This window comes from Lissotriton helveticus, chromosome 5_1, assembly GCF_964261635.1.
Source record: "Lissotriton helveticus chromosome 5_1, aLisHel1.1, whole genome shotgun sequence".
Classification (NCBI taxonomy): domain Eukaryota; kingdom Metazoa; phylum Chordata; class Amphibia; order Caudata; family Salamandridae; genus Lissotriton; species Lissotriton helveticus.
In genome coordinates, this window is record NC_136065.1 from 1,735,780,983 (window position 1) to 1,735,807,128 (window position 26,146).

At 45.7% G+C, this 26,146-nt stretch overlaps 1 protein-coding gene across 3 annotated transcripts in view; it reads left to right on the forward strand.

The window, feature by feature from the left end:
- The window catches only part of LOC144755777 (butyrophilin subfamily 1 member A1-like), a 369,747-nt gene that overhangs the window by 267,951 nt on the left and 75,650 nt on the right, over nucleotides 1-26,146 (forward strand). For all 3 annotated transcript variants that reach the window (XM_078645007.1, XM_078645008.1, XM_078645009.1), the window contains one exon: nucleotides 2,661-2,681. In XM_078645007.1, coding sequence (XP_078501133.1) covers nucleotides 2,661-2,681 — 21 coding nt within the window. The remainder of the gene's footprint in view (nucleotides 1-2,660; nucleotides 2,682-26,146) is intronic.

A 26,146-nucleotide genomic window follows, 5' to 3' on the forward strand; every position in this document is an offset into this window, starting at 1 on the left:
CAATATTATGAGGTTGAAACGTATGCGGGGAATCAATGAGGCTTCGAGACTCTCAGCAAATCGGACACAACGCGCCTCATCCTGCATGATACCAGCCTAATACGCTGATTATTAAAGAGCTTCAACTGGGATTCCCTGCGTGGCCTCTTCCTTACGCACAACGGAGGGGTTTACCTGGAAATTACCGCGTCGGCCAGAGAAGCGTTTTAGAGGCCCCGTTTCACAAGTTGGCTGGCTGCATTACTGACTCCTGCTTCTGCAGCTTTCTTTGGTTCTCCGAGGTATCGGAACTGCACCCGCCCACCTCTAATTGCGGGCTAAGCAAGGGCTGCTGCCAAAGCAGCTTGTGACTGCACAAGGTGTTCCTTCCCTATTCATTGCAAGGAAACTCACAGCCTGGTGGACTCCCGCAACATTATGAGGTTGAAACGTATGCGGGTCTCAATGAGGCTTCGAGACTCTCAGCAAATCAGACACAACGCGCCTCATCCTGCATGATACCAGCCCGAATGGACTCTTTGCTACCGAGGTTTCCCCACGCAACACCTGCCCAGTAATGTTGGACTCTGGAAGTTGTAGTGTCTACAACGCTGTAGTTGGTGGGTGATCACATGATTGGGGTCTGGGTTTGCTCCTACTCTTGGGAGGACTGCAGGAAGGTTTAAAGGCGGGACTGTGGGACCAAATCTGTTTTACAGCAGCATCTGAGGAAGGCCCGATGGCCGAAATGCATTATGCCTAATACGCTGATTATTAAAGAGCTTAAACTGGGATTGCCTGCGGGGGCTCTTCCTTGCGCACAACGGAGGGGTTTGCCTGGAAATTATTGCGTCGGCCAGAGACGCGTTAAAGAGGCCCCGTTTCACAAGTTGGCTGGCTGCATTACTGGCTCCTGCTTCTGCAGCTTTCTTTGGTTCTCCGAGGTATCGGAACTGCACCAGCCCACCTCTAATTGCGGGCTAAGCAAGGGCTGCTGCCAAAGCAGCTCGTGACTGCACAAGGGGTTCCCTATTCATTGCAAGGAAACTCACGGCCTGGTGGAGTCCCGCAATATTATGAGGCTGAAACGTATGCGGGGACTCGATGAGGCTTCGAGACTCTCAGGAAATCAGACACAACGCGCCTCATCCTGCATGATACCAGCCCGAATGGACTCTTTGCTACCGAGGTTTCCCCACGCAATACCTGCCCAGTAATGGTGGACTCTGGGAGTTGTAGTTGTAGGTTTAAAGGCGGGACTGTAGCATCAAATCTGGTTTACAGCGGCATCTGAGGAAGGCCGGATGGCCGAAATGCATTATGCCTAATACACTGGTTATTAAAGAGCTTCAACTGGGATTCCCTGCGTGGCCTCTTCCTTGCGCACAACGGAGGGGTTTACCTGGATATATATATATATATATATATATATATATATACATATAGATAGATAGATAGGTAGATAGATAGATAGATAGATAGATAGATAGATAGATAGATAGATAGATAGATACCCTAAAAACCAGACAGGGCTCAGCTTGTGAAAAAGACCGCTCCAGTTGAAACGCATCGCCAATAACCTTTTTTGCTTACGTGGACCCTGGTGTGCGAATCTTAATCTTGGTCGGGAAAGGACTCACTGGTTTTTCGGGCATTTTCAGCCAGGTTCCGACACCAGGAACGCGCACCGATCCCGATAGGAGAGGACCTGGTGTTTCTCAGAAGCTTTCTTACCATAGATAGATTGATAGATAGATAGATAGATGTAGATATATAGATATATATTTTGTATCAGATACGGGTGCATTGTTTTTTCTTTTTCACACGTATTTGTAATCTGGCTGTGGCTCTCCTTAGAACAACAAGACATAGTTAGCTTGGCTGCAAGATAAGCGAGGTGCTGGCTATGATGGCATTTTAAATGATGTAGCTAGTATTGAAGATTGTGTGAGCTGGCAATTGGAGCCAAAGATGTCCTGTCAGGATGGGTTGATGTGATCATATTTCTTCAGGCCATGGATCAGATTTGTTGCAGTTTGTAGGATGCCCCTAAAGGGTGTCATTGTAGAGTTTGGGAGGGCATGGAGCAGGGTGTTACCACCATCTAGACATAAGAGTGGAGGTCTTAAGTATCCGTTCTGAAGTCACTTTGTGGAAGAAACACGTTCATTTTTTTTTTGGTACCTGGCAGTAATTTATTTTTCTTTTTGGTAATGTGATCCCTGTGGATGACAGTGGTGTCACTGAGGAGCAATGTTTCTTCCAGGCATTCTAAACTCCATTATGTGTTTATAAACTGTAAACTAAAGTGCCAGGTAAATAAAATAGCTGAAGCAAGGTCCAATGGTGTTCCAGGCGGTATTCGCAGGAAAATCCTCTCTTTGTTGTAAGTACCAGGATTTATTTTTTTATATATTTTCATAAAACAGATGAGCTTATTGAATAATTGTAAACAAAGGAAACCCAGTTGGTGTTAAAGAAGGAACACTTTAGTGTAGGAAAAAAGATGTTCTCTGTGTGTCTGGCAGTGTTGGGTTTGTTAGTTCCTGTAAAAGTATTTATTCCCTGTGCAAAGTTACCCACAGTAGTATGTAATATTGTTATATTTTCATTACGTTGACGGTAATTGTGAAAAGAAAGAATATGCATATTTGATATATTTCTCTTTATTCTTTCCCAAGATCATCTGCAGCAAACAATAGGTAAATATATTTTATGTTTAAAATAAGTCTTTCTTTTGCTGTGAATGTTTTGCAGAGCACAGATGTTGCTTCTTTATGGATATGTCCATCTAGATCATTGCTGGAGTACACAAATAATGTTAGAATTTGGTTCTCAGAACCCAAGTGAAGACATTTCTCAAGTTTATTGTCCACCAACACATTGAACACAGCCTCCATGAACATCAACAAATACTCTTCCCCAGTCCAGTAGTTCCACTGGTAGCATGGAACTACATTGCACACAATGCATCATGGGACAGAAATAATTCTGAACACAATGATTACAGCACTTTTTCCCCCTCATGAAGAAAAATAAAATTGTGCTAAGCTAGCGAAATAAGGAAAATAAAACCTGCAACTGCAAAAACCCCCCAAAAAAACAAAGGAACAAAGAAAATAATTGTTCAACAATTCTAACACCATACACCAAAGAATAAATAGTATGAGAATGTATAATTCTGTTACAACATTACATAATCCCTGAGATGCAGTCATCTTCTTTAGAGCAGTGGATTTTGGAACTGCCTGACCAATTTGAGTATCATTTGTATCTCTAGAACCTTGTGACAATCAGTGTGATAATGAAATCTCAGGTGAAACATTTGGTGGATTCCCATCATGCTGACAATTAACTACGTGTGACATACTCCATTCCTTACCATCACTAAGAACAACCAAATTTTTCTTAGCTTTGATTTGCTTCGGTCCTATGCATGTTGATCTGCTAAGTGTTCAAGTAGGCCTTTCAAAACCACAAACTCGCCCACACTCCACTTCCTCTCTGTAGGAAGGTGCAGTATTATGTTGTGATGCTGGTTAGGTTTCACCATGCAATTTTATTTTATACAGCTTGTAAAGCGCATGGTTACACTAGCAAGTGTGTCCCCGCGCTATTGAACTGTTGCCGCTTCAGCTATAGCTTACATCCAGCCTAAGTAGATTCTTTCTAAGGTATGAGTCTTAGGCTTTGGGGCAGAGAATTGTTTTGAGCTCTCTTCGGAATGCGTGCTCTGACGTCTCCAATCTCAATCTCATTGGCAGTTTGTTACACTGGATGGCGGTCTGGACTCTAAAGGACCGTCCACCCATTCGCACTCTTTTGAACTTAGGGACCTGAACCTTCCCCATGCCACCAGATCTCAACTGGCGAGTAGGCTCGTAACGTTTGAGGTGACTGTGCAGGTACTTAGGGCCTTTTCCATGCAATACTTTCACAATACCCCAAAGATGGTCCTTGGATTCACAATAATAAATCCGTATATCAGTCTTGATAGAGTGATAAAGAGCAGTCAGGCTTTACTAGATGAACATGTGGTTAGCATTTCAGAGGTTTAGAGACCTGGAAGGCTTGTCTCGCCTGTTCAATATATGTACCACAAAATTGGGTCCTGAAAAAAGCCACAACACCTCTGTTGAGGGCTACAGGCTGGAACATGTCAACCTTTTTCTGACACTTTTAGTGGGTTAAATCTTCCCGTATCGTGCCCTGTTTTTAATCCTACCCTAGGATGCACCAATAAAGGTATTTGCGGACCCTGTAGCTAGTTTTCACCATCACTTTCACTTTGCTCTGCTACCCCACCTTGTTGGTATTTAATATACTTCTCTTTCCGTGACTAGGCATCATGGTTCCCAATGAAGAAACATGTCACGTATAGTGGGTGGGGAAATTCGTCCTTAAAAAGGGATACTGCATTATGATTAGGACTCCAGCTATAATAGCACGTCTTTTAGACCCAAGGGTTTATTTTTGTGGTCCAAGCATTTCAGAGTACCAACATGGATGATAAATAATTGACACAACTCGAAAGAAATCCATTACCAGTTTATAAAAATAAAGAAGATTTTGTATATAAATTTAGACACCAAAACAAAATCTATTGAATAAGTTTAACCAGAGTTGTGGATTTCAGAAGCAAAATTAAATTGGTGAAAACAGTATAGCAAAACATAATTGGTAAAAAGCACTAGTGAAAATTGATCACTTGCAGGTAGAGTTGCGTGGAATCCAAGTAGGGTAAAGGTGATGCGAGTCGCAGGACTAAGCCATGACAGTCAGTTCGAATTTAGCTGGCTCGAGAAGCCTGGGTGCAGAATTGTCCTAGCTGTCCTTGATGCTGAAGTGGGAGACATGGGGGAGATGATGTTACTGCTTACACTGTGTTGGTGGGGAACCAGGTGCAAGAGGTCGACAACTGCCTCTGCTGACGTTGGGTGAAGGTTTTGTAGAGTTCCCTCAAGGCGCAGCCTGGAGTAAACGTGGTGGTTCCCGGACTGCCCGGACCAACAAGGCTTGGCAGCGATAAGCTCAGCAGAAAGTTATCTCGACATCCAGAGGTCCGGGGGAAAACACTAGCCACCTGCAATTTGCTGGAGGCCAGGACTACGATCCCACAATGCACTGGACCATCTTTGGGCGATTCCACGATGGCGAGAGCTTCTTGGGTTATGGTACATCGGTCGGGTATGGCCATAATTTAACATCCAGCATTACATAGTCAATTAGGCTAGTATGGTTTGTCCTATTAAATGTGTGATTACTTAATTTGTCAGAGGTTGTTCTGCCATTACACACACAAAGCCCCTGGTTTAAAGTGAAGGCATTGATCTTGATTTCTATGGGAGACCATTTCTCAATTGAGGGGATTTCTAGCTCCAGTATAGACCAGATAATTTCCTCATCAGCCGTTAGGGCCTGACTATCCGCACTGAGCGGTTAATATTGGTAGTTGAGATCACCACCCACAATTTTGGTTGCACTGGCTGGGAGTGTAGCAAAATGCCCATTCAGTTTGTCTAAAACGATGGACAATTTATTCCCCCATAGGTCTACAGTATACACAGTAAATGTAGTACATTACATCCGTAGAAGAAGTCAAGCTAAAATGCAATCTATCTGGCTAATCCACTTTGATCTCTCTCCGCAAGCCAGAGATAGTGGTTTTGGATCAAATCGTTAGACCCCCAAAGGGTCTACCACACCCTGAGGATGTGGCTGCCTTATATAAAAATGTATGTAACCTGCAGAATGCAAAGATCAGGTATCTTGAAAAAGGCAAACATCATGTAGTTCTGTCAATTAACACCATTCTGGGATATCTGGTTTGGAGGAAGTGAACCTGGTTTGCCGGATTTCCCCAGGGAAGACAATCCTGTACAGCTCATTCATTCAGGAGCTTGATCTAGATTATGGGATCTTTCTCAGGTGATTAGTCCAACTTTCCTCTCTTTTGAATTTGGTAAAGAAAACATGGCAGTGGGACCAACAACTTTGGGTAGTTGGGGTGACAGTGTTTCTTTGGCATGAGTACTTTGCTTCAGTTGGGTCATCACCAAGTTATGCAGGACAATGCCCTTCGCTGGACTGCATGAAACACTGCCAAGGTTGCCACTCCCTACTGTGTTACTATTGTGCCCTGGCTGCCATGTGCAGTTAGCGAGTCAGTCTACATCTGCTAGAATATCACGGCGGTTGTAGATTGGAGTTGAGCAGATATCACCAGAACCCATTTAGGGAGAGCAAAGGATGGAAATTATTCTGTCCTCTGAAGCTGTAGTTGAAAGAGGGAGCATTGGTGAATGGGTGGCCTATAAAAATATCCTAATGGCAACGGCTCAATGGAGCTCCTAACTGGTGGGTATTTATCTGCACATCCTAATAACACCTTTTGAGGCAGACAGAAAATCTAAAGTTTATGATAATACAGTCTTCGCCTTGGTCCACCCTACTGGGAAAAATAAAGGCTACCCTTCTGATAAATAGTATATTGCTAGTGTTGGATATAGGGAGGCCCAAGTGGCGTGCAAGCAAGCTCAAATGTTTGTTAAATACCTTCATATGGCTTGCTCTGTCATTCACGAAGCTGCGGGACTTAAGTTAGAACTACTACCTATGGGCAAGATGACTGTGGACGATTTACTCTAAGTTACTTTGGCTGTCCCAATGGTCCACTGTGGCCGGGATTGATAACAGGGGATAACCCCCTGGGAGTGTCTCCTTGCTTATTGCATGATGGTTTTCTCAAATGCAAAGATGGAAATGGTAATGGTTGCTCTGTACCAGACCGTTCGTGAGTCAGAGAATCTGGTACTTATCTTTTCTCTGGGGGTAATGTGCTTGTGGGTAGCCCTTGACTACTAATAGAGTGTCTCTCCTCAATTGTCCCCAACTGGATGACCTGAGAGTTCCTAGAATATGTGAGATTTGCTAGTGTAGTATGGCCCTGTACCTGTCTAAATAAATGTCAGCTCATATTTACCCTGTTTAAATAAATGTCAACACGTTCTTCATGGCTTCCAACCGAACACAGCCGAACACAAAGGGAGTGGACTTAATCTCGAAGGAGCTCACTAACTTTGTGCATGCAGTCCTCAATAACTTGTTTGATCCATACTGGTGTGGACAAAAGAACGCCCTCGGCGGTACGATAGATGTTTCCTTACCATGCTGCGTGGGACTACGAGACATAGCCCCAATAACCTTGCTTGAGTGTCCAGCAGGCTGTCGTTTCCCCTTAGCCCTCCCTCCCTGTTTGTTGGCTCCATTATTAACAGACCTGCAAGTAAGTACAGAATCAGTTGCATGTTTGCTTAGATTGAGACTTCACTGGATTGGCATGCACTCTGATGAGTTCGTGGGTGATGTGGCTACTACTGTGTCCAGGCCTGAAGATATCCCAGATTTTAAGGACAATCACTGTTCAGTGAATTCAGTCCCCGTGCTGATAACCCTCACGGCCCTGCAAAGTATACTATTTATAGAGGTATTCTTTGGTGGAGGCATGACAATGGCGGGGTCTTTCCATGGCTTTCTTTTTGCTCAGTTTTTTGGAGACAATAACACAGGGTCCCAAATGCAAATTGTAAGAAAGTTGTACGGGTTAGGAAAGTAATCGACCAGCCACTTTCCCTGCAGGCCTCTCCTGTCTCCAATCGAAGCCCAACACCCCATGTAACACACCAGCTATAGGTGAGATCCCCTCCTACTGAGTACACCAGTGCGACTTTAGCTTCTTTGTGTCCTCCACCCAACTCTCGTCATTCACAAAATCCCCGGGAAGAAATGCCGACACTTCAGATGGGAGGAAACAGTCTACCTATGCAAGAGACTGAAACAATGAGATTTTCCACAAGAGAAAAAAACAGTACGGCAACGCAAATTAATGAAAGGGAGCCTAGTAAAACTTGCAGCAACGGGTTAGAGGTTAAAATGTCATAATTTCCCGTAGTCGTGACTGACAGCACCTAGCATACCAGGCCACATATTGGGAGATTCAATTCATTCCAACCCGACTAAGTGCACACAATTACCAGGTCTAAGGGAACTTTGAGATCAAAGTAGCTGGCAGTATGGAGAGTGGAGATGGTGGGGTTGGCCAATAAAGTTCCACATGCAGAAAGGTAAGTGTGTGTAAAAGAGTACCTTGATTCAATATGGGACTTTGAGTTCCCATGTACAATTGTTCAACAATAGATAAGTGTTAGAACTGGGGGTCTCTAGTTGGCAGAGGTAGGTACCACTGTCCAAATAGGGACCCTTGCTTCTAGTCAGGGCAAGGAGATGACTCTCTGAGATAACCCCTGCTCACCCTCTAGGTAGCTTGGCACGAGCAGTCTAGGCTAACCAGAGGCAATGCGTAAAGTATTTGTACCAACACTCACAGTAACACATTGAAAACACCACAAACTGACTCCACAACAGTTTAGAAAAATAAAGGTATTTTAATCTAAACTACACAAGACCAAAACGACAAAAATCCAACATACACAGTTCAAGAATATGGTTTCAAAAAGAGTTCTTAAGGTTGCGTTAAAATTCTTTAGGTTGCGATAGAATTCTCTACGTTGCGATAGAATTCTCTACTGATGCGTGAAAAGTTCACAGTTGCGTCACGTTTACTCACAGTACCTTTTAGTTGCAACAAAGTTCCAAAATCAGAAGCTGGTGCGGTGGAAAACAAGCGATGCGTTGCTCCTGAGACCCTGGGGAGGCGTTTGCGACAGCCCCGCTGCAGCAGCGGGCGTGTTGCGACGAATCCGGTCTGTATGGGGAGGAAGGCCAATTGTATGGATTCCGGTGCATAGGTTCTGTAGGAAGTTTGTTCTCGCAAAGACACGATGCGACGATCTCATAGGGGCTGCGACGATCTCCGGGGCGATGATGCGCGGTCCAGCGGTGATCCTCTCTCTCGCAGCTCCTCGATGCGATGGCTCTGCGACGATGCTCGCAGCGACGTGATGCGGTCCGCAAGCAAGCGGCGCGGCGATCTCACCCAGCGACGATAGGCTCTGCGACGATACTCGCAGCGATGTTCGATTCTCCCGCACTGGTCTGGTGCGTCCCGCAGACGAAGGATGCGACGTCTCTGGCAGCGGCGTCAGGCGCTGCGACGATCTCAACCTCCGTAGCGGCGGGAAACTTCTCGCACTGTCGGGGATGCGCTCCGCAAGCGAGCGATGCAACACTTTTCAGTTACAAAAGTCTCTCAAGCTTAGTTTCAAGCTTCCCAGCACAGGTACAACTTCCAGAGGCCCCAAACTGGATCAAGCACTCTAGGAAGGACAGAACTCTCTCAGCAGAGTTCAGGGAAGCTGGGGCTGAAGTCCTTTTGTTCCTGGGACTTCAAAACAGGGAGCCAGCTCTTCTCAGGCCCTTGGAGATTCCTTCAAGACAGGGGACACAGCTCAGCAGCAAAGTCCAGGTCAGTCCAGCAGAGCAACAGCAGGACAGTCTTCCTTCTTCAGTTCAGCTTTCTCCTTGGCAGAGGTTCCTTCTTGATTCCAGGATGATCTAATTTTCTGTTTTCAGGGGTCCTGTACCCCTAAAGTCTTTGTTTTCTTGGTGCATGTGGGCCCTGAGTCCGGTCTGAACCAGTTCTGAGTGGTTCCTGAGTACCTTGTTTTGCTGGCTGCATCTTTCCTTTCAGAGTGAGGGGCAGGGTCCTCAGCCGCCCAGCAGGAGGTGGAGCCAGCATTGTGGAAGGCAGGCACAGCCCTATTCAGGCCCAGTTGCTAACTCCTCCCACCACTCCAGTTGCAATTGCAGTCATTCAGCCTAGTGCTGACTCATCCAGCCTCCTGGGGAATCCCCCAGCCCCTGTCACTCTCAAACCAGACAGTCAATACACAAGCAGGCCTAGGCACACAGAAGGGTCAGACAAGAGAACAGCAACTTTCTAAAAGTACTGTTCTCAAACACAGGATTTAAAAACAACCTTTCCTAAAAGATGTGTTATTAAATTCTGAGTTCAGGGATACTAGATACTTATGTCCTATCTTGTTCCTATGGGAAGAAATGCTGTTAACCACTGTAGCCAGCATCCCCCATGTTAATCTATGGAGCAAGATAGCCTTACAATAGTGAAAAACGAAAATGGCTGCCATTCACTATCAAAGCATGTTACCTGCACTAGTACATGCTCTACCTTTTACATACACTGCACCCTGCCCAGGGGGGTACCTTGGGCCTTCCATAGGGTTGACTGATGTGCACAAAAAGGGAAGGGTTAGGCCTGGTCGGGGGGGACACTGACCAGGAGGACATGGCAGTTCTAAGCTGCACACAGGCATTGCAGTGTCAGGCCTGAGACATCATTTTAGGGCTACTCCTGTGGGTGGCACAATCAGTGCTGCAGGCCCACTAGTAGCATTTGTCATCACCAGCCCTGGCACACCCAGTGCACTTTACTAGGGACTTCATGGTGATACAAATATGCCAAACATGTATATCCAATCAGAATAACAATTTACACAAAGAGCATATCCACTTTAGCACTGATGCGCAGAGTCCTATTGCCAACAGCCACGGGTCAGGAAAAATAAGGGAGGAAGAAGCAAAAAGTTTGAGGATGACCCTGCAAGAAGGGCCAGTTCCAACAATAAGTGTCCCATGCTGCGGTATGTCAGGAGGCTTTTTGAAGCGCTGTGCGGTGGGAGCCAGGGAGTCCTTTTCCCTCCTCTATGGCAGCACAGGCATCTGGTACCTTGAGTCCCCACGAACAGTAACCCAGCAACAGAAGAGCGTGTATTGTAGCCCGCAATGGAGATGTAAAAGTAGCAACTTTACCAGCTTGCCACTCATTGTCCTAAAACAACCAGCTAACTGCTGTTGTGAAGCAACTTTTTGTCACAGGAGTGGTTGAACCTATATAACCAAACGGCTCAAGCGTTCAGGTTACCTTTTGCACAAGCCTCAATGGGGGAATAACAAAGTGAAGACCCAACAGGAAAATGTAGCAAAGAAACTTGTCAGCAATATACGATGCTTCCCAAAGTTAAAACAGCCTCCGAAGGCAGGCTCAAGGGGGATGGCTCTGCCCTGGCTCTTCCTGGCAAGGACAGACCCACCCTTTGCCCAGGCTTCGCCTGTGTGCGTGCCTTGCTGCGGGCCTGCAGTGCGTGGATATTGCACTAATCAGGCACAGGTGCAGGAGAAAGTACGGGGATTGTGGGACATTCAGTCCCCACGGCTGTGATTCACCCCCCCCCCCCTAGGTGTATCTGGGTCTGTGAAAAAAAAAGGACAGATACAGTGGCAGGCAACATCAGCACACTGGCAGCCCAGTAGTGGTGTAATCTCAGCCCCCGTTGATTTGTACATTTCATTTAATTTCATACAAACTGAATGCCATTATCCTTGATAATAGTTTTTGGTGTACCCTCACATGCCACGACATCTCCAGAACAATTACCTCCCTGGAAATAAACTTTGTCTCTATTTTACCCTATTCTGTTCTTTTCTTCTTTGTAAACCCCTCCCCCTTTTCTCTACCAAGTGTCATTTTAAGGATATTTAGGGTTCCAGATAGAAACGTATTTCAACTGTTTATCTGTGACCTTGTTACTTATAATTGTTTGGCATCATACGGGCTTAAGTGTTCATGAAAAGGGTAAAAAAGTTCACATTTTTACCTCACGCAGGTCCCAAAAATTGTCTTGCAGACATACCCCAACATCCTTAAGATGACATTGCTGGAGTTCTTTCAATTCACTTAAGGAAGTCCGAATTAGGCTTAATAAGAAACAATTTACATATCCTGCATTTTCAACAGAAGTCTATCTTGCTTCATTTTGTTCTGTCTCTTGGATTTTAATTTGTTCATTTGATGTCATTGTTTCATTCTCAAGTGCACAATATCTTTCCACCTGGTCTGCATGTTTATTTTCAAGATATTCCACATCTTTTCCTGCCTTATGGATAGCTCTCTTAACTATTGCAGTTTCTTTTGGCGGCATATTGTAATTATTCCTGATGGGAGCTGCAGAGGATGTCATAAATCACATTTTAGACCCCAACATCCAAAGTCTACTTGAAAACCATATTGGCTGACTCTATAAATCGTCACATTCAAATCTTCTGCAAAGAACCATGCGCTCGTCAGTGCAACCACATTTTACTGAAATCAAATCTGCCACTTGTGATGAAGATATAGTTGACAGTTATGATGCTTTAATCATTTCAGAAATATAGCATGCTGTATAGGCAACTCTCAGTTTTCTATGATAGACTCTTAAGCAAGAAACATCTATAAACAAAATCAAATCAGCCATTTCATGGTGAAATGCTTTAATAGCTGGTTCTGGCTTGGTACATAACTCTGTGACACTTAAGCAGCCATGCTTTCGTTCATCATCATCATCATCACCACTCCTATCTCCGTCTTCCTTATTGTATGAACAGGAGGCAGTATTGCAGAATCTAGAAAACTACACCTTTTGAATGCGATATTCTCAGCTGCCAGCAGGGCTGGACTGACTACCGGGCGTTTTGGTATGCTGCCCAGCTGGGGGCTGATTTCGTTGATGGGGACCTGCGTGTGCTGAACGAAATTCGTTTTCCTTTGTTTATTTCAAAGCACACGCAGGTCTCCATCAACGAAATTAGTCCCCACCACAGTGACTTCAGCCCCCAGCTCGGCAGCGTGCCAAAACGCCCGGTAGCCAGTCCAGCCTTGGCTGCCAGTATGACTTGTTCCTACTAGGGCAGACTGTTTTGTCATATGCTTAATCAATGTATGGGTCAGCAAAATCTCAACAGAATGTGGAACAAACTCAATCAATGTATTTCCCATTCCCATACCTTAACTTTGCTCAATTGCAAAGCAACCGCTGCAACTGCTTTCAGACAACCAGGAAGGCTTCCAGCTACTGGATTGAACACAGTGGACAGATAGGCCACTGGCTTCATGACTCCACCATGTTTCTGAGTCAGAACCGCAAGAGCATATAGACTCTCTCATTGCAATAGAGGAAAAATCCATATTGTAATTAGGCATTCAGAGGGCGGGTGCTTTATACAATTTTCCCCTCAATATTCAGAAGGCTTCTAAACATTTGTCATAAGGTGGTACCGGATCTCTGATATCACTATGGGTTACCCTTACTAAAGGCTTTGCAATCAAGGAAAAGTTTAGAAACCACTGAGAACAGGAACCAACAATTCCTGGAGACATCCTCACTTCCCTGTAGGTCGTAGGAGGATTCATCTTCAGAATTACAGAAATGTGTTCTTTTCAGACCTTCCATGCTCCTTTTTTCAATGTGATGACCAAGGTAAATCACTTCGTTTTTTACAGTACGGCGTCTTTGTTGGGGAAACCTTATGACTATTGTCAGCATAATGTTTCAACAGTGCAAATGTGTCAATCTTCTTTTGTCTTACTATATATGACCAATAGGTCATATATATATTGTACCAGGTCTGAATTACAAGGCATCTGCAAACGTACCAAATCTTTCTTTAAGATCTGAATAAAAATTGAAGGACGTTTGGTATACCACTTTAGGATTAGACACCAAACAAGAACTTTATTTTTAATCTGGAATGCAAAAGTATAATGCCTGTCCTCATACAGAGGGATGGAGAACAACATTTGGCATTGGTCAATGACTGTATACCATTCAGCATCTGTTGGAATCTAGAACAAAAGTACTGCATGATTTGCAGGACATGGAGTCACTATTTTATTTATTTTGTAAGGTCTTGCATGATTCTCCAATTATTACTTGCTTATTTTACAGTCCATAGTGGGAGAATCGCAAGGACTACCTAGCATTTCCGGTAGAATTAATTATTTTCCCAGTGACAGACTTCATTCCTTCTTCTTTCTCTTTTGAACGTTTGTACTGGTCAATTCTAGAGAAAACTGCCTTTGATTGCATGTTTATCCTGAGAGGCTTTGCACCTTTTGTGAGTTCTATCTCTTTTCAATTGACATCCCATTACACTTCTTTGACAGTATGTCTTAAATCCAGACGTACGTCATCCTTATTACAGACTGGGAACATCTAAACTCTTGAATCATGTGATTTAATTTGAAACACTTAATCTTCATCTTGAGTCTCAATTGTGACATCATCCGGTGTGCAATAAATCATGCAGTTCATTTTGCAAAACAAGTCTCTGCCCAACAAGGTGACAGGCATCAACTCATACAATATGAAATGTGGATTATTTTCCATTGATCTTATTTTAACAAGTCAAGTCAAGTCAAGTCAAAAAGGCTTTATTTCGATAAAAAATTATCATAAAAGCAGCACAAGAATCACAATAGAGCAATTTTAAAAACAAACATAGACATGCAATAAAGATTTAACCTGTTTAGAAAGGATTGACAAACAAAGCAAAAACAGTGCATTAAGCAATCAATTTTAAAAAGTTTAAGCAAACGATACTAGCCTTTTAGTTCATTAAGTTTTTGCAAATTTACAAAACAGTTCATAAGGCAGTTCATTTGAACAATGAATTTAAAATAGAATTAAACAGTCAATTTTAGCCTTTTGGCTCGAATGGACCAAGCCCATGATAAAAATTTGGCTAAGACACAAACATAGGTTGCGCGGCTATCAGATATTAGTATCCTGATTGCTACCGCATGGCTCCTAGTTCCCAGCTGCCGACATAAGTTTTTGAGCCAAGCCCTCCTGGGTATTGCGTACTCTCTGCACTCAAACATAAAATGTGCCAATGACTCTGGCTTATCAAGGCATGCTGGGCAAAGCTCTGAAGTTTGCACGCGAGATTCCCAGCGTGAGATGAAAGAATTGAGGGGAAGGGTTCCTGTTCTGAATCTGAAGTACAAAGCCCTATCAAAAGGTTTTTCAATAATGTCAAGGTACAATTCCCGTTTGGGTTGATCTTTGAACTTCAGAAAGTCCTCTGTGAGTCTACCCATGGTGGTACTAGTATTCCTCTGAGAAAGGATCCAATCCCAATAGAGCTTCTTAAGAACTAACTTCGGGGGTGAAGTTCTATTCGTCCATGCTTCATTCAAGCCCAAGTTTGTTAGCAGGATCTTCATATCCCTCAGCCATTTAATTTTATGCCAACCTGGTAGTGACATGATTTCTGCTAGGCCTTGGGCATATCTGCTGAGTTCCTCCACACGCCAGATGCGTGCCCATAACAATAATGGACGGAATTTTGCAACGTCATCAATTGGGCGGCAGCCTAAATCCAACATTAGCAGGACTGTGGGGGTGCCCTGCGGGAGAGACATAATCGCTCTACAAAATGTATTCTCTGATCTTGGCAAAGCATCAGTAATGGATGAACCCCAAAGTTCGGCCCCATAGAAAGCAGAACTAACACCTTTGGCTAAGTAAATCTCAAGGACTGTGGCTATTGGTCTTATTCTACAGGAGCGTTGTTCTTTCAGAAGGGCTCCTGTGATCCTCTTATGAGTTAACAACATTTTGTCCAAGTGTGGGGTCCATTCCATTTTGTGTGAAAGACGTATGCCAAGATAATCAAAGACCTCAACCCTCTCCAAGAGTTCAGCATTCAGGGTAGGAGAGCGAGCTTGTTTTTTTGGAGGATTCAACACAAGATACTTGGTTTTGCTTGTGTTAATTACCAGACTAAGAGGAAGGGGTCCCAGTGTATAGAGGAAGAAGTTACATACAATTAAATAGAATTAATCAACAACAACATATTTTGATCCACAGAGTTTAATTCACACTGGGATGCAGTATATCAAATATACATTATGCAGAAAAAAGTCAACTGTATTTAAAGTCATACAGTGCCCCAGGGAGGGAGAGGGGACGTGATAGTGAGAAGTTGGGGAAGTGATGGGATTAGGTGACAGTAAAATCAATCCTTCAAGCATTTATTCATGCTATAAATGATGTAGCAACAACTTGCAGAACGCATAGCGACATTATTTGAATGAAGGGCATACGACACAAGGTACAGTGTATATACAAGATGTTGGCGTGAGGTTGCCACAATTAAAACAAACAGTCGACGTTTCGACCCTCTTGTGGTTGCAGGATCGTTTAACCTTGCTGTGGGGTCTTCATCAGGACCGTGGGGGGGGCAAAGGACCGAAAGTTGGCGTCCTGTTGGTCTCAGAATTGGTAATCACACTGATGAACTCGGGTGAAATGGTACTGCATCAAATGCTAGCGTTTGGTTCGATCTCAAAGATCGATGAATTCAGACATCATGTGGTTCAAAGATGAGTTCGGTATAACTGGATTCAAAAGCTCCGTACGCGGGCCTCGTTTAGTGCAAAAAGATTGAAAGTTGTCTAAGAGCCTTTGGAGGCCAATGGGGGTTTTGGAAATTAAAAGCGTATCATCCGCGAAGAGGAGGGTTGGAATACGTTCGCCAGCCAGGGATGGTTCGTCTGAAGGATGTTTCCGAAGGTGCTCAACCACCCCATTGATATAAAGAGAAAAGAGGGTGGGAGCTAGGACACATCCCTGGCGGACGCCTCTCTCAACCGGGATACTATTTGTTTTTCCCCCCCCCAGGGCCCCACCTAACCTGGGCAAAACTATTGTGGTGCAGCCTGACAAGTAGGGATAGCAAGTAGTGGGGCATCCCCATGTCAGCCAATACACTCCATAGAGACTCCCTGGGTACGAGGTCAAAGGCAGTCTTTAAATCGATAAACGCGAGATAAAGACTGCCCTTGCCTATGACCACAACCTTCCAATACACCATCATGAGTCTAAAAGCTTGCTCAATTGTCCCAGTACCCACTCTAAAGCCTGCCTGATAGTCAGAAAGAATTTTGTTTTCTTCTACCCAGTTTAAAATTCTGACCAGCAGGACCTTACCAACTACTTTTTGGCTAATGTCTAACAGGCTAATGGGCCTATAATTAGATGGATCATCTCTAGAGCCTTTTTTATGGATAGGGACCACCTCAGCCCCTTTCCACGAAGAGGGGATAGGGGCGCCTTTACAAATAGCAACAAGTAGGGAATGGATCAGTTTCCCCCACTTCAAGGTATCAGATTTTAAAAGGTCGCCAGGAATGCCGTCGGGGCCAGCCGCTTTTTGGGGAATAATAGTGCTTATTGCGTATTCCACTTCCTTGATTGTAAAATCAAAGTCGATCGGCTGAATATCACAAATTTGCGGGAGCAATGGTGGGACCGCCTCCCCCCCATCAGGATCGTCATGACGGGTGTAAAGCTTTGAGAAATGTTTGACCCACACCTGGCTTGGGATATTACAGGTTATCAGGTCACTATCTGGCCTATTGCGAGCTCTTATAGTATCCCTAAACCATTTCGAATCTTTTTTAGAGCTAGCTTCTTTAAGAGTAGACCAATAGGCCTCTTCCCACTCCCTTTTTGCTAACCTCAGTGTTCGCTTATGTTCTTTCCTGGCCGTCTGTATTAGGGGTTGGGACTTGCCCTTAACGGCCTCAATTAGCCTTGTCTTAGCTTTCCTGCATGCTGCAGTGTACCAATCATGTATCCCTTTAGATTTATTCTGGGACATGATCTTCCCTGCGGTACCCTTTACCCAAAAAACTTCCCCTATAGCTTTTGTAGCTGCTTCAAAAATAGATGTTGCCCTGTCTACTGCCATAAGTGGATCAATAGTACTAATCTCTACTTGTGAGGCTTTTAGGACCTCTTCTATGGTAGAGAGTTTGTCAACATTGCTGGAAACTTTGTTCCACTTTAGGCGTCTTCCACAGGAGGAAACAGTAACCCCATGAGTACAATTAGGTGGTGCTAATAATGCTCCATTAGACCAGGGATTCGTGGTAGTTAGGGAAAGTGAATTATGGTCGCTCTCTACGGTCGGTATAATTACCATATCTATGACCGAACTCCAGAGCCCCAAGTCCAACAGAATATAGTCAATCCTCGAGGTATGACCAGCCCTGTTGAACGTTGGAGCACCCATCCGGTCAGAAGATGTACGGCCATTGGTGGCTCTTAGCCCAAACTCCAGAGTCAGTGCATTTAACTGCACTGCACTACGAGTCCAGCGTTTGATAGGAGGGATGGAGAGTGTGGGAATACCCCATCTGCTATCTTCTTCGCCTAGATCAGGTATTCCATCCAGGGGAAGTGGCTCGTATGTGCAATTAAAATCGCCTGCTATTAAGATGTGATCAGGTTCTTTATAATCCCTAAGTTGTACCTCAAGATCAGATATTACAGGTGAATTGCACCCATTTTTAGTGCCTCTAGCGTAGACATTGTAAAGATCTAAAGTCAAACCTCTACGGTGATTAAACAGAGAGATACCAAGAATATCTGAGTTATCTATCTGCTTAAGGGTTATTCGGCAGTTGAGGGAGATGCTTACCCAAATGATGAGCCCCCCTGAGGGGGGGCCCTTCCCTTGCTTGGGTTTTTCTGCTGGAACAAAATAGGTGACAAACCCAACTCGATAGAGTGGCTCAGTGCTCCAGGTCTCCTGAAATACACAGATCTTATGTGCTTCAACCAAATCGCTCCACTCGGGCAAACCTAATTTCCTATTGATCCCTGCAAGATTCCAACTAAGAATTTTTATTTCATCCTTGATGGTTTCTCCTCTAGTCTCGATAGTATCTCTAGAGTTAAGGGAACCTACACAATCCCTATCTAGGGCATAAGGTATTAGTTTAGTAGCCTCCTCAGTTGAAAGATTAGGGCAAAAAGGATGGGATATGACTGAAGAAACCTCCTCCTCACCCCTATTAATATCAAGATGTATGGAGGAAGCTTCATCGGAATTAAGTCAGTCAACCTCATCCAACGCACAGAATCTGTTCCAATGGGCAAACTGTGAGACAAAGGGGTCAAATGGGGGAGGCAATCCTTGCCATGGTTGCTGCCACTGATGAGTAATGTGTTGTGGAGCGTGTGTATACCCTCTATTAATTGGGAAGCTAAACCTAGGGGGATTTTGTCTTGGGGGCATGGGTAAGAAGTAAGACAAGGGAAGTGGATTAATTTGAGTAGCAGGTCCACTACTGGGTGTATTACATATATAATTCACTGTCCCTGTATCCCTGAAATTAACAGTAATAACATCTCCTGCTATGGTCTTAGTGGTCCTGCCCACCCAATCTCCTCTACGTACAGAAAGAATTTCACCGCTCATATGGATGGGTAGGGGTTTGTGCAACTGAAGCCACTGGGCACATTTGTTTCTCAATTCAACGAAGGTTTCTCTTCTTCCCTCCTTCAATGGTGGTACACCCGTCAGAACAACCACAAAGGGAGAGACTTCCGGTGGCAAGTTAATTGTCTTAAAACGAGCCTGCCTTGTCTTTGGGTCCTGAGTCTTATTTAAGGAAGGAGTTGTTGACGAATTGGTGACCAAACCATTGGAACCCTTGGCTGGTTGGTTACTCGCTTTGTTTAGGCCAGAAAGTTTTTGTATAGTCGGGATGGAACCAATCGCACTAGGAGTAGCTGGAGATACAACAAATTCACCCCCTATTTGAGTCGTGTGCTGTATTGCTGTTACCTTACTAGCTGATAAAGAATTGACCTTAGTGGGAGGATCTCTCAAGGGCTTAGTACTAAGTGCATTTTCCAGAGGCACTTCTTTTCTTGCCCCGTGCGTCTGTATAGGCACATTCCCACTTGCCTTATTAGCCCATTTCGAGTTGATTAGCAACGTCAGTCTATCAATTTTAGATATTAAGGGCTTGATTTGAGCCGCTATTGTAGCTTCAAGATCCGATTTTAGGTCTATTACCATATTTTCAACCCAACAGAGTATGCCTGATGCAGAGTTAGGGGTAGGTGAGACAAGGTTGTGGTTCCTAATTTTAATTTTAGGCTTTTCCTTAGTCTTATGCGTATTCTTAGTGGTACCTCTATTCCCTGAATCAGGCAATACAGGGATCGTTCCTACGTTTGGTGCAAGGGGATGTTTGTCTACACTCAACTGTGACTTTTCAAATGGTTGACAGGCTTCTAAGTCTGGGGTGGCCTCAAGATCAACATATGACGGGTCAGAATCTGATTGAGTTACTGATAGATCAACAGCGTTTGGAACTGTGTGTGTACCAGCAGCAGTTGAAGGTAGAGGGAGGGAGCAATTAGTTAAAGGTTGCTGGACAGGTGAGCTTGCAGTTGCCAAAAGGCCCAAGGACGAGCGTTTGGCATTCATAAGATCCAAGGAAACTCTTTTTTCCAACAGGATGATGCTATGGTCGATTGTTTCATTAACCCGTGAAATAAAGTGGTCTATAGGCCCTGTGACTTGTGCTACGGCCATTGCTTTTTTAGTATTGCTTCTGGTTCTATTGCGCATGGCGGACATTTGTTTTGTGGGGCCCTAAACACTAAATGGTAAAAAAGCCCTCACAGTCAATATATAATGTTTCTTGTGACCATAACACTCTGAACTGGGGAATGGGTTGAAGTTAGCAAATCCGCCTACCTTACATGTATCAAAACGGTGCAGGGGTTATGGGCCAGGGCCGTCCTCGAACGGCCTCAAACGGCCCGCTCTTAGCCCGGTCTTTGCCCCGGGCTGCGTATCGCGCTGCGGGAGAACAAACACTGTTTATAGTAGTTGGAAAGGGCGGGGGGTGGAGCTACAGGGAGAGCGGACCGGAAGCTGGGCTCGGTCTCGCAGGGACACCTGGGTCAGGCAGTCCCTGCACGCTCGCAGCCCTGTAGCGTTACTGGTACCGTAGTCCAATCAGGGGTGCCCCCACAGGAAACAAGCAGAGTCGGAGCACGGTCCGACGACGAGGCGGCACCCGCGGAGCGGGTGCGGCAAGCTCCGAGGTGCAAATGCGGCAGGTGAGCGCAAGTCCAGCTATGCGCTTAGCAACAGGCAAAGTGTCCCAAGGGTCCGGGGCTGGGCCAGGTGATTTTAACGACCCTCTGATGGGCGGGGGGTGGAGCTACAGGGAGAGCGGACCGGAAGCTGGGCTCGGTCTCGCAGGGACACCTGGGTCAGGCAGTCCCTGCACGCTCGCAGCCCTGTAGCGTTACTGGTCCCGTAGTCCAATCAGGGGTGCCCCCACAGGAAACAAGCAGAGTCGGAGCACGGTCCCACGACGAGGCGGCACCCGCGGAGCGGGTGCGGCAAGCTCCGAGGTGCAAATGCGGCAGGTGAGCGCAAGTCCAGCTATGCGCTTAGCAACAGGCAAAGTGTCCCAAGGGTCCGGGGCTGGGCCAGGTGATTTTAACGACCCTCTGATGGGCGGGGGGTGGAGCTACAGGGAGAGCGGACCGGAAGCTGGGCTCGGTCTCGCAGGGACACCTGGGTCAGGCAGTCCCTGCACGCTCGCAGCCCTGTAGCGTTACTGGTCCCGTAGTCCAATCAGGGGTGCCCCCACAGGAAACAAGCAGAGTCGGAGCACGGTCCCACGACGAGGCGGCACCCGCGGAGCGGGTGCCGCAAGCTCCGAGGTGCAAATGCGGCAGGTGAGCGCAAGTCCAGCTATGCGCTTAGCAACAGGCAAAGTGTCCCAAGGGTCCGGGGCTGGGCCAGGTGATTTTAACGACCCTCTGATGGGCGGGGGGTGGAGCTACAGGGAGAGCGGACCGGAAGCTGGGCTCGGTCTCGCAGGGACACCTGGGTCAGGCAGTCCCTGCACGCTCGCAGCCCTGTAGCGTTACTGGTCCCGTAGTCCAATCAGGGGTGCCCCCACAGGAAACAAGCAGAGTCGGAGCACGGTCCCACGACAAGGCGGCACCCGCGGAGCGGGTGCGGCAAGCTCCGAGGTGCAAATGCGGCAGGTGAGCGCAAGTCCAGCTATGCGCTTAGCAACAGGCAAAGTGTCCCAAGGGTCCGGGGCTGGGCCAGGTGATTTTAACGACCCTCTGATGGGCGGGGGGTGGAGCTACAGGGAGAGCAGACCGGAAGCTGGGCTCGGTCTCGCAGGGACACCTGGGTCAGGCAGTCCCTGCACGCTCGCAGCCCTGTAGCGTTACTGGTCCCGTAGTCCAATCAGGGGTGCCCCTACAGGAAACAAGCAGAGTCGGAGCACGGTCCCACGACGAGGCGGCACCCGCGGAGCGGGTGCGGCAAGCTCCGAGGTGCAAATGCGGCAGGTGAGCGCAAGTCCAGCTATGCGCTTAGCAACAGGCAAAGTGTCCCCATTTTTAACAGGGACATCTGCTGCCTTGGTTAACAACCTGTTTATTGCTAATGGCTACAACAGGAACTTCTCTTCCCGAGAGCTGTAGGTTTAAAATCTCCAAAGAACCAACTGAAGAATGGGCAGCTCCCCGTATTTATCAAGAAAGGCACAGGTGGCCATTGACTTCATCATCTATGTATGGCCTACTTTGATCTACCTCTAGGACTGTTTCAAACAGGAAATTCCCTCTCACTGGGAATTAGTCACTGAAGGAAATCATTATTCAGAAGCAATGGATTCTGCTGGGACAGTGGACTGAATGGCATTTTGTTTATAATATTTTGCTGCAACACTAGGGCGGTAGATAGATTTGTACAAAACTGACCTTGATTTTTTATATTCTGCACAGAAGATGGTTGGGCTGGGGCCACTGACTGTGTCTGCACCTAATTTACGTATTTGCAGAATAAAATCAATCTGAAACATTGTCAGCTTCCAATGGCCGATTCTACTGCAAAGTGACAAGCAGTGCTCCTCTTTAGCAAACCAATATTTTCATTCTTTCCAGAATTATTCACAACCCCACTTCCATGGTTTTGCATCTGCACCATCTCATTTCCCGTTCTCACACCTTGCATCCCATTAATTCCAGATTTGTCAGGCGACATAAAATCCAAATTAGAAACCCCCATCTGGTTCTTGCCATTTCTCTGAAGCTGCTTCATCAGGGCAACCATAAACTTCTCCTTTATCTTTTTCTTCTTTGCGTCAAACCAATCATTTGGCATACTTCAAGATCTCATTAATACCCTTAGTCTGCCAACACCTCACACACTATTGTACTTGAGAACTAAGCTCAAGACACAAACCCATAACAAAAGCAGAAAAGGAAACCCAGGCATCATCTTTCCGAAGATCTTCAGCTCCACGGTACTTGTTAAAAAGCTGAATGAACCTCTCATAATAGGCATGAACTGACTCCTTCTGCTCTTGTGTAGATCTCAAAATCTTTGACCAGTTGATTTTCTTCTCCCTGCACCTTCTTTTTCAAGTAGCCTATTAATTCTCTGTACTAGTCGGCAACCCCCTCAGATGGAGCATTATTAGGTGCAACCCTAGTTGGTCCTTCAGTCAACCAAACAAAAGTAACCTTACAGTCAGACCATAAATCGCTAGGGTCAACACTCTCAAACGGCACATCCAAATCAGTCCAAACCATTATCGAAATCATCAATCAAGGAACCCCCTGCTCAGTTTTTCAGGTTCTTCTTTCAATTTTGAGAACTCTGTCAAAGCAAAAAAATAACCTTGTGTCCAATGCACATAATTCCCTCCATGTACTTCTCTCAGGGGAAAGTCAGAAACTGCCTCCAACTATCACTAGCAGACTCCTTTTAGAAGTAACCTTTCACTGTATTTTTTAAATCACTTCAATCCAATATATTATATTCTTAACTAGATCTTTAATGTTGGTTCATAAGTTTACTAAACCCAGCTCTTTTATTTAGAAATTTGTCAAATCCATTTTGTAATTTCGCTTCACATTTCTCCTTCTACTGATGTCAAACTCACATTCATAAGCCAATTCCACAGGCCTATCAAATGCTTGGTTTGCCCACCTAGCTCATTCTCTGATTAAGTTCCTCATTTCATCCATATTGTATGATATCAATTTGTTTATGTAGATTTTTCCCCGTAAAATTTCTCCAAATCCATTCTTCAAAAGCCCAACATTAATATCTCTCTTTTTTGGAAATTCAACAGGAATAGTAGTAACAGGCATGTCATTTGGTAGTGGATAAACATCAGTAGTGTCTCTGTTAGTACGAGTGTACAAACACATGGATTGACTATCTCCTGCTGCACCCATATCAGGTACTACGGAACCCTGCCCCTGTCTCCGGCTTCCATCAGTGTATGGAGGAGGTCTGGAATTCAAACGATCATTAAAAAAAGTATTCTCCTCATCTAAATCTTATTCTTGGCTTTGTTTCCGTGTTCCTCCCTCATCAGATTTGTTTTGTCTGTTGTCTCTATTGCAGCCAATACTCTGACTCCCTCTATCATATCTTCCTGCCAGTATTTCTTCTGATGATCCCACTTGCTTTCCAGCCATAGCCTAAACAAACCCTTCACCTGTTTCTTCATTTTCTTTCCTTTGTTCTCTGTAGCCATCTAATCCCATTTGTTCAATGTCTCAAACTGTGCACATCTATGTAACAACTTTGTCTCATTCATATTCTGTCTCAAGAAATTTAACTTTCTAATATTAAAAGTCCCACCTAAACCAAACTGCAAGTCTTTGTCACAAGTGTAATCATGCTAGTCGCACATCTATGGTACACTGATAAATAAAACAATCAAATGCAGGTGAAAAAGTCTGTAGATATTTTCTGTTTTTCTGTAGCAGGTACGCTAAGAGCTTTTGGGTTATTGAACACAGTACCCATCATTGCCACTCAAAATGATGCAAAACCCACACAAAACAAACTAACGAACAACAACCAATCCCAGCTCATCTATGCCAAAGGTCAACCAATGAGAGTGTGGCTTTGACAGCTGCCAATCAATGGCGGCGCAGTTCTGTAGTGATGTCCTACCAATACTACTGCAACTATTCGACTGATCGGCAAATCACAGCCCAACTTCTCAGTAAATGGGAAAACAATTACACAACCTTTCTCAATGAAGATACACTAAATAAACCAGGGGCTGGGCCAGGTGATTTTAACGACCCTCTGATGGGCGGGGGGTGGAGCTACAGGGAGAGCGGACCGGAAGCTGGGCTCGGTCTCGCAGGGACACCTGGTTCAGGCAGTCCCTGCACGCTCGCAGCCCTGTAGTGTTACTGGTCCCGTAGTCCAATCAGGGGTGCCCCCACAGGAAACAAGCAGAGTCGGAGCACGGTCCCACGACGAGGCGGCACCCGTGGAGCGGGTGCGGCAAGCTCCGAGGTGCAAATGCGGCAGGTGAGCGCAAGTCCAGCTATGCGCTTAGCAACAGGCAAAGTGTCCCAAGGGTCCGGGGCTGGGCCAGGTGATTTTAACGACCCTCTGATGGGCGGGGGGTGGAGCTACAGGGAGAGCGGACCGGAAGCTGGGCTCGGTCTCGCAGGGACACCTGGGTCAGGCAGTCCCTGCACGCTCGCAGCCCTGTAGCGTTACTGGTCCCGTAGTCCAATCAGGGGTGCCCCCACAGGAAACAAGCAGAGTCGGAGCACGGTCCCACGACGAGGCGGCAAGCTCCGAGGTGCAAATGCGGCAGGTGAGCGCAAGTCCAGCTATGCGCTTAGCAACAGGCAAAGTGTCCCAAGGGTCCGGGGCTGGGCCAGGTGATTTTAACGACCCTCTGATGGGCGGGGGATGGAGCTACAGGGAGTTACAGGACTGGTACCCTCAATTCACACCAATGCAGACTCCCGTCCAGAGACAATCCACCCTTGCCTAGTGTATTTACTCCTGTGCACTGAGGAGCAAGAGACACCTAACAAGATTTCGCAAACAAACTCCTAGAAAGAAAACATGTTAATTCAGAAAACAAACCTTATCTTTGTGTATGTGGTGCCTAAATGTCATGGTACTGATAGAGCGCACTGTCACCAGACGGCTTCCTGGCGCTGATACTCATACCGCTGTGGAACCCCTCCTGGCTTTCCCAGTGAAGTGTCCACTCCTGGGCACCCCCAGGGTGAAGCCAGGCATCCTTTGCGCTGTTGGGGCCGGTGTGGAGGCTAAGCAAGCTATTGCCCAGAGTTGCAGCGTGGGGCCCGTGATTAGAATAGGCACCGAGGCGAGAATTAACAGGTCCGAGGAAATTGAGCCCGAGACCTCGCCGAGGCAGGAATCGAACCCTGGTCCCTGGCCAGAACTCTGCATCAGGGTCTGCCGCTCTAACCATTGAGCCACACTCCTCCACCACACTCCGCCTAGAAAAACACTCTGCCTTTATGCAGACAAGTTCAACAGCAATAATATCCCATGGTCTTGGATTTCAATGAATCCGATAATCAAAACGAAACAATAAAATCAAAATCTTTGATGCAAATCACAAATAAGAATAATACATCAAATTCACAGTGATCAAAATATGACTTGATCAACTTTGTATAGCCAAAACGCCTCAAATACACTGTAACAGTCCATTAAGCAA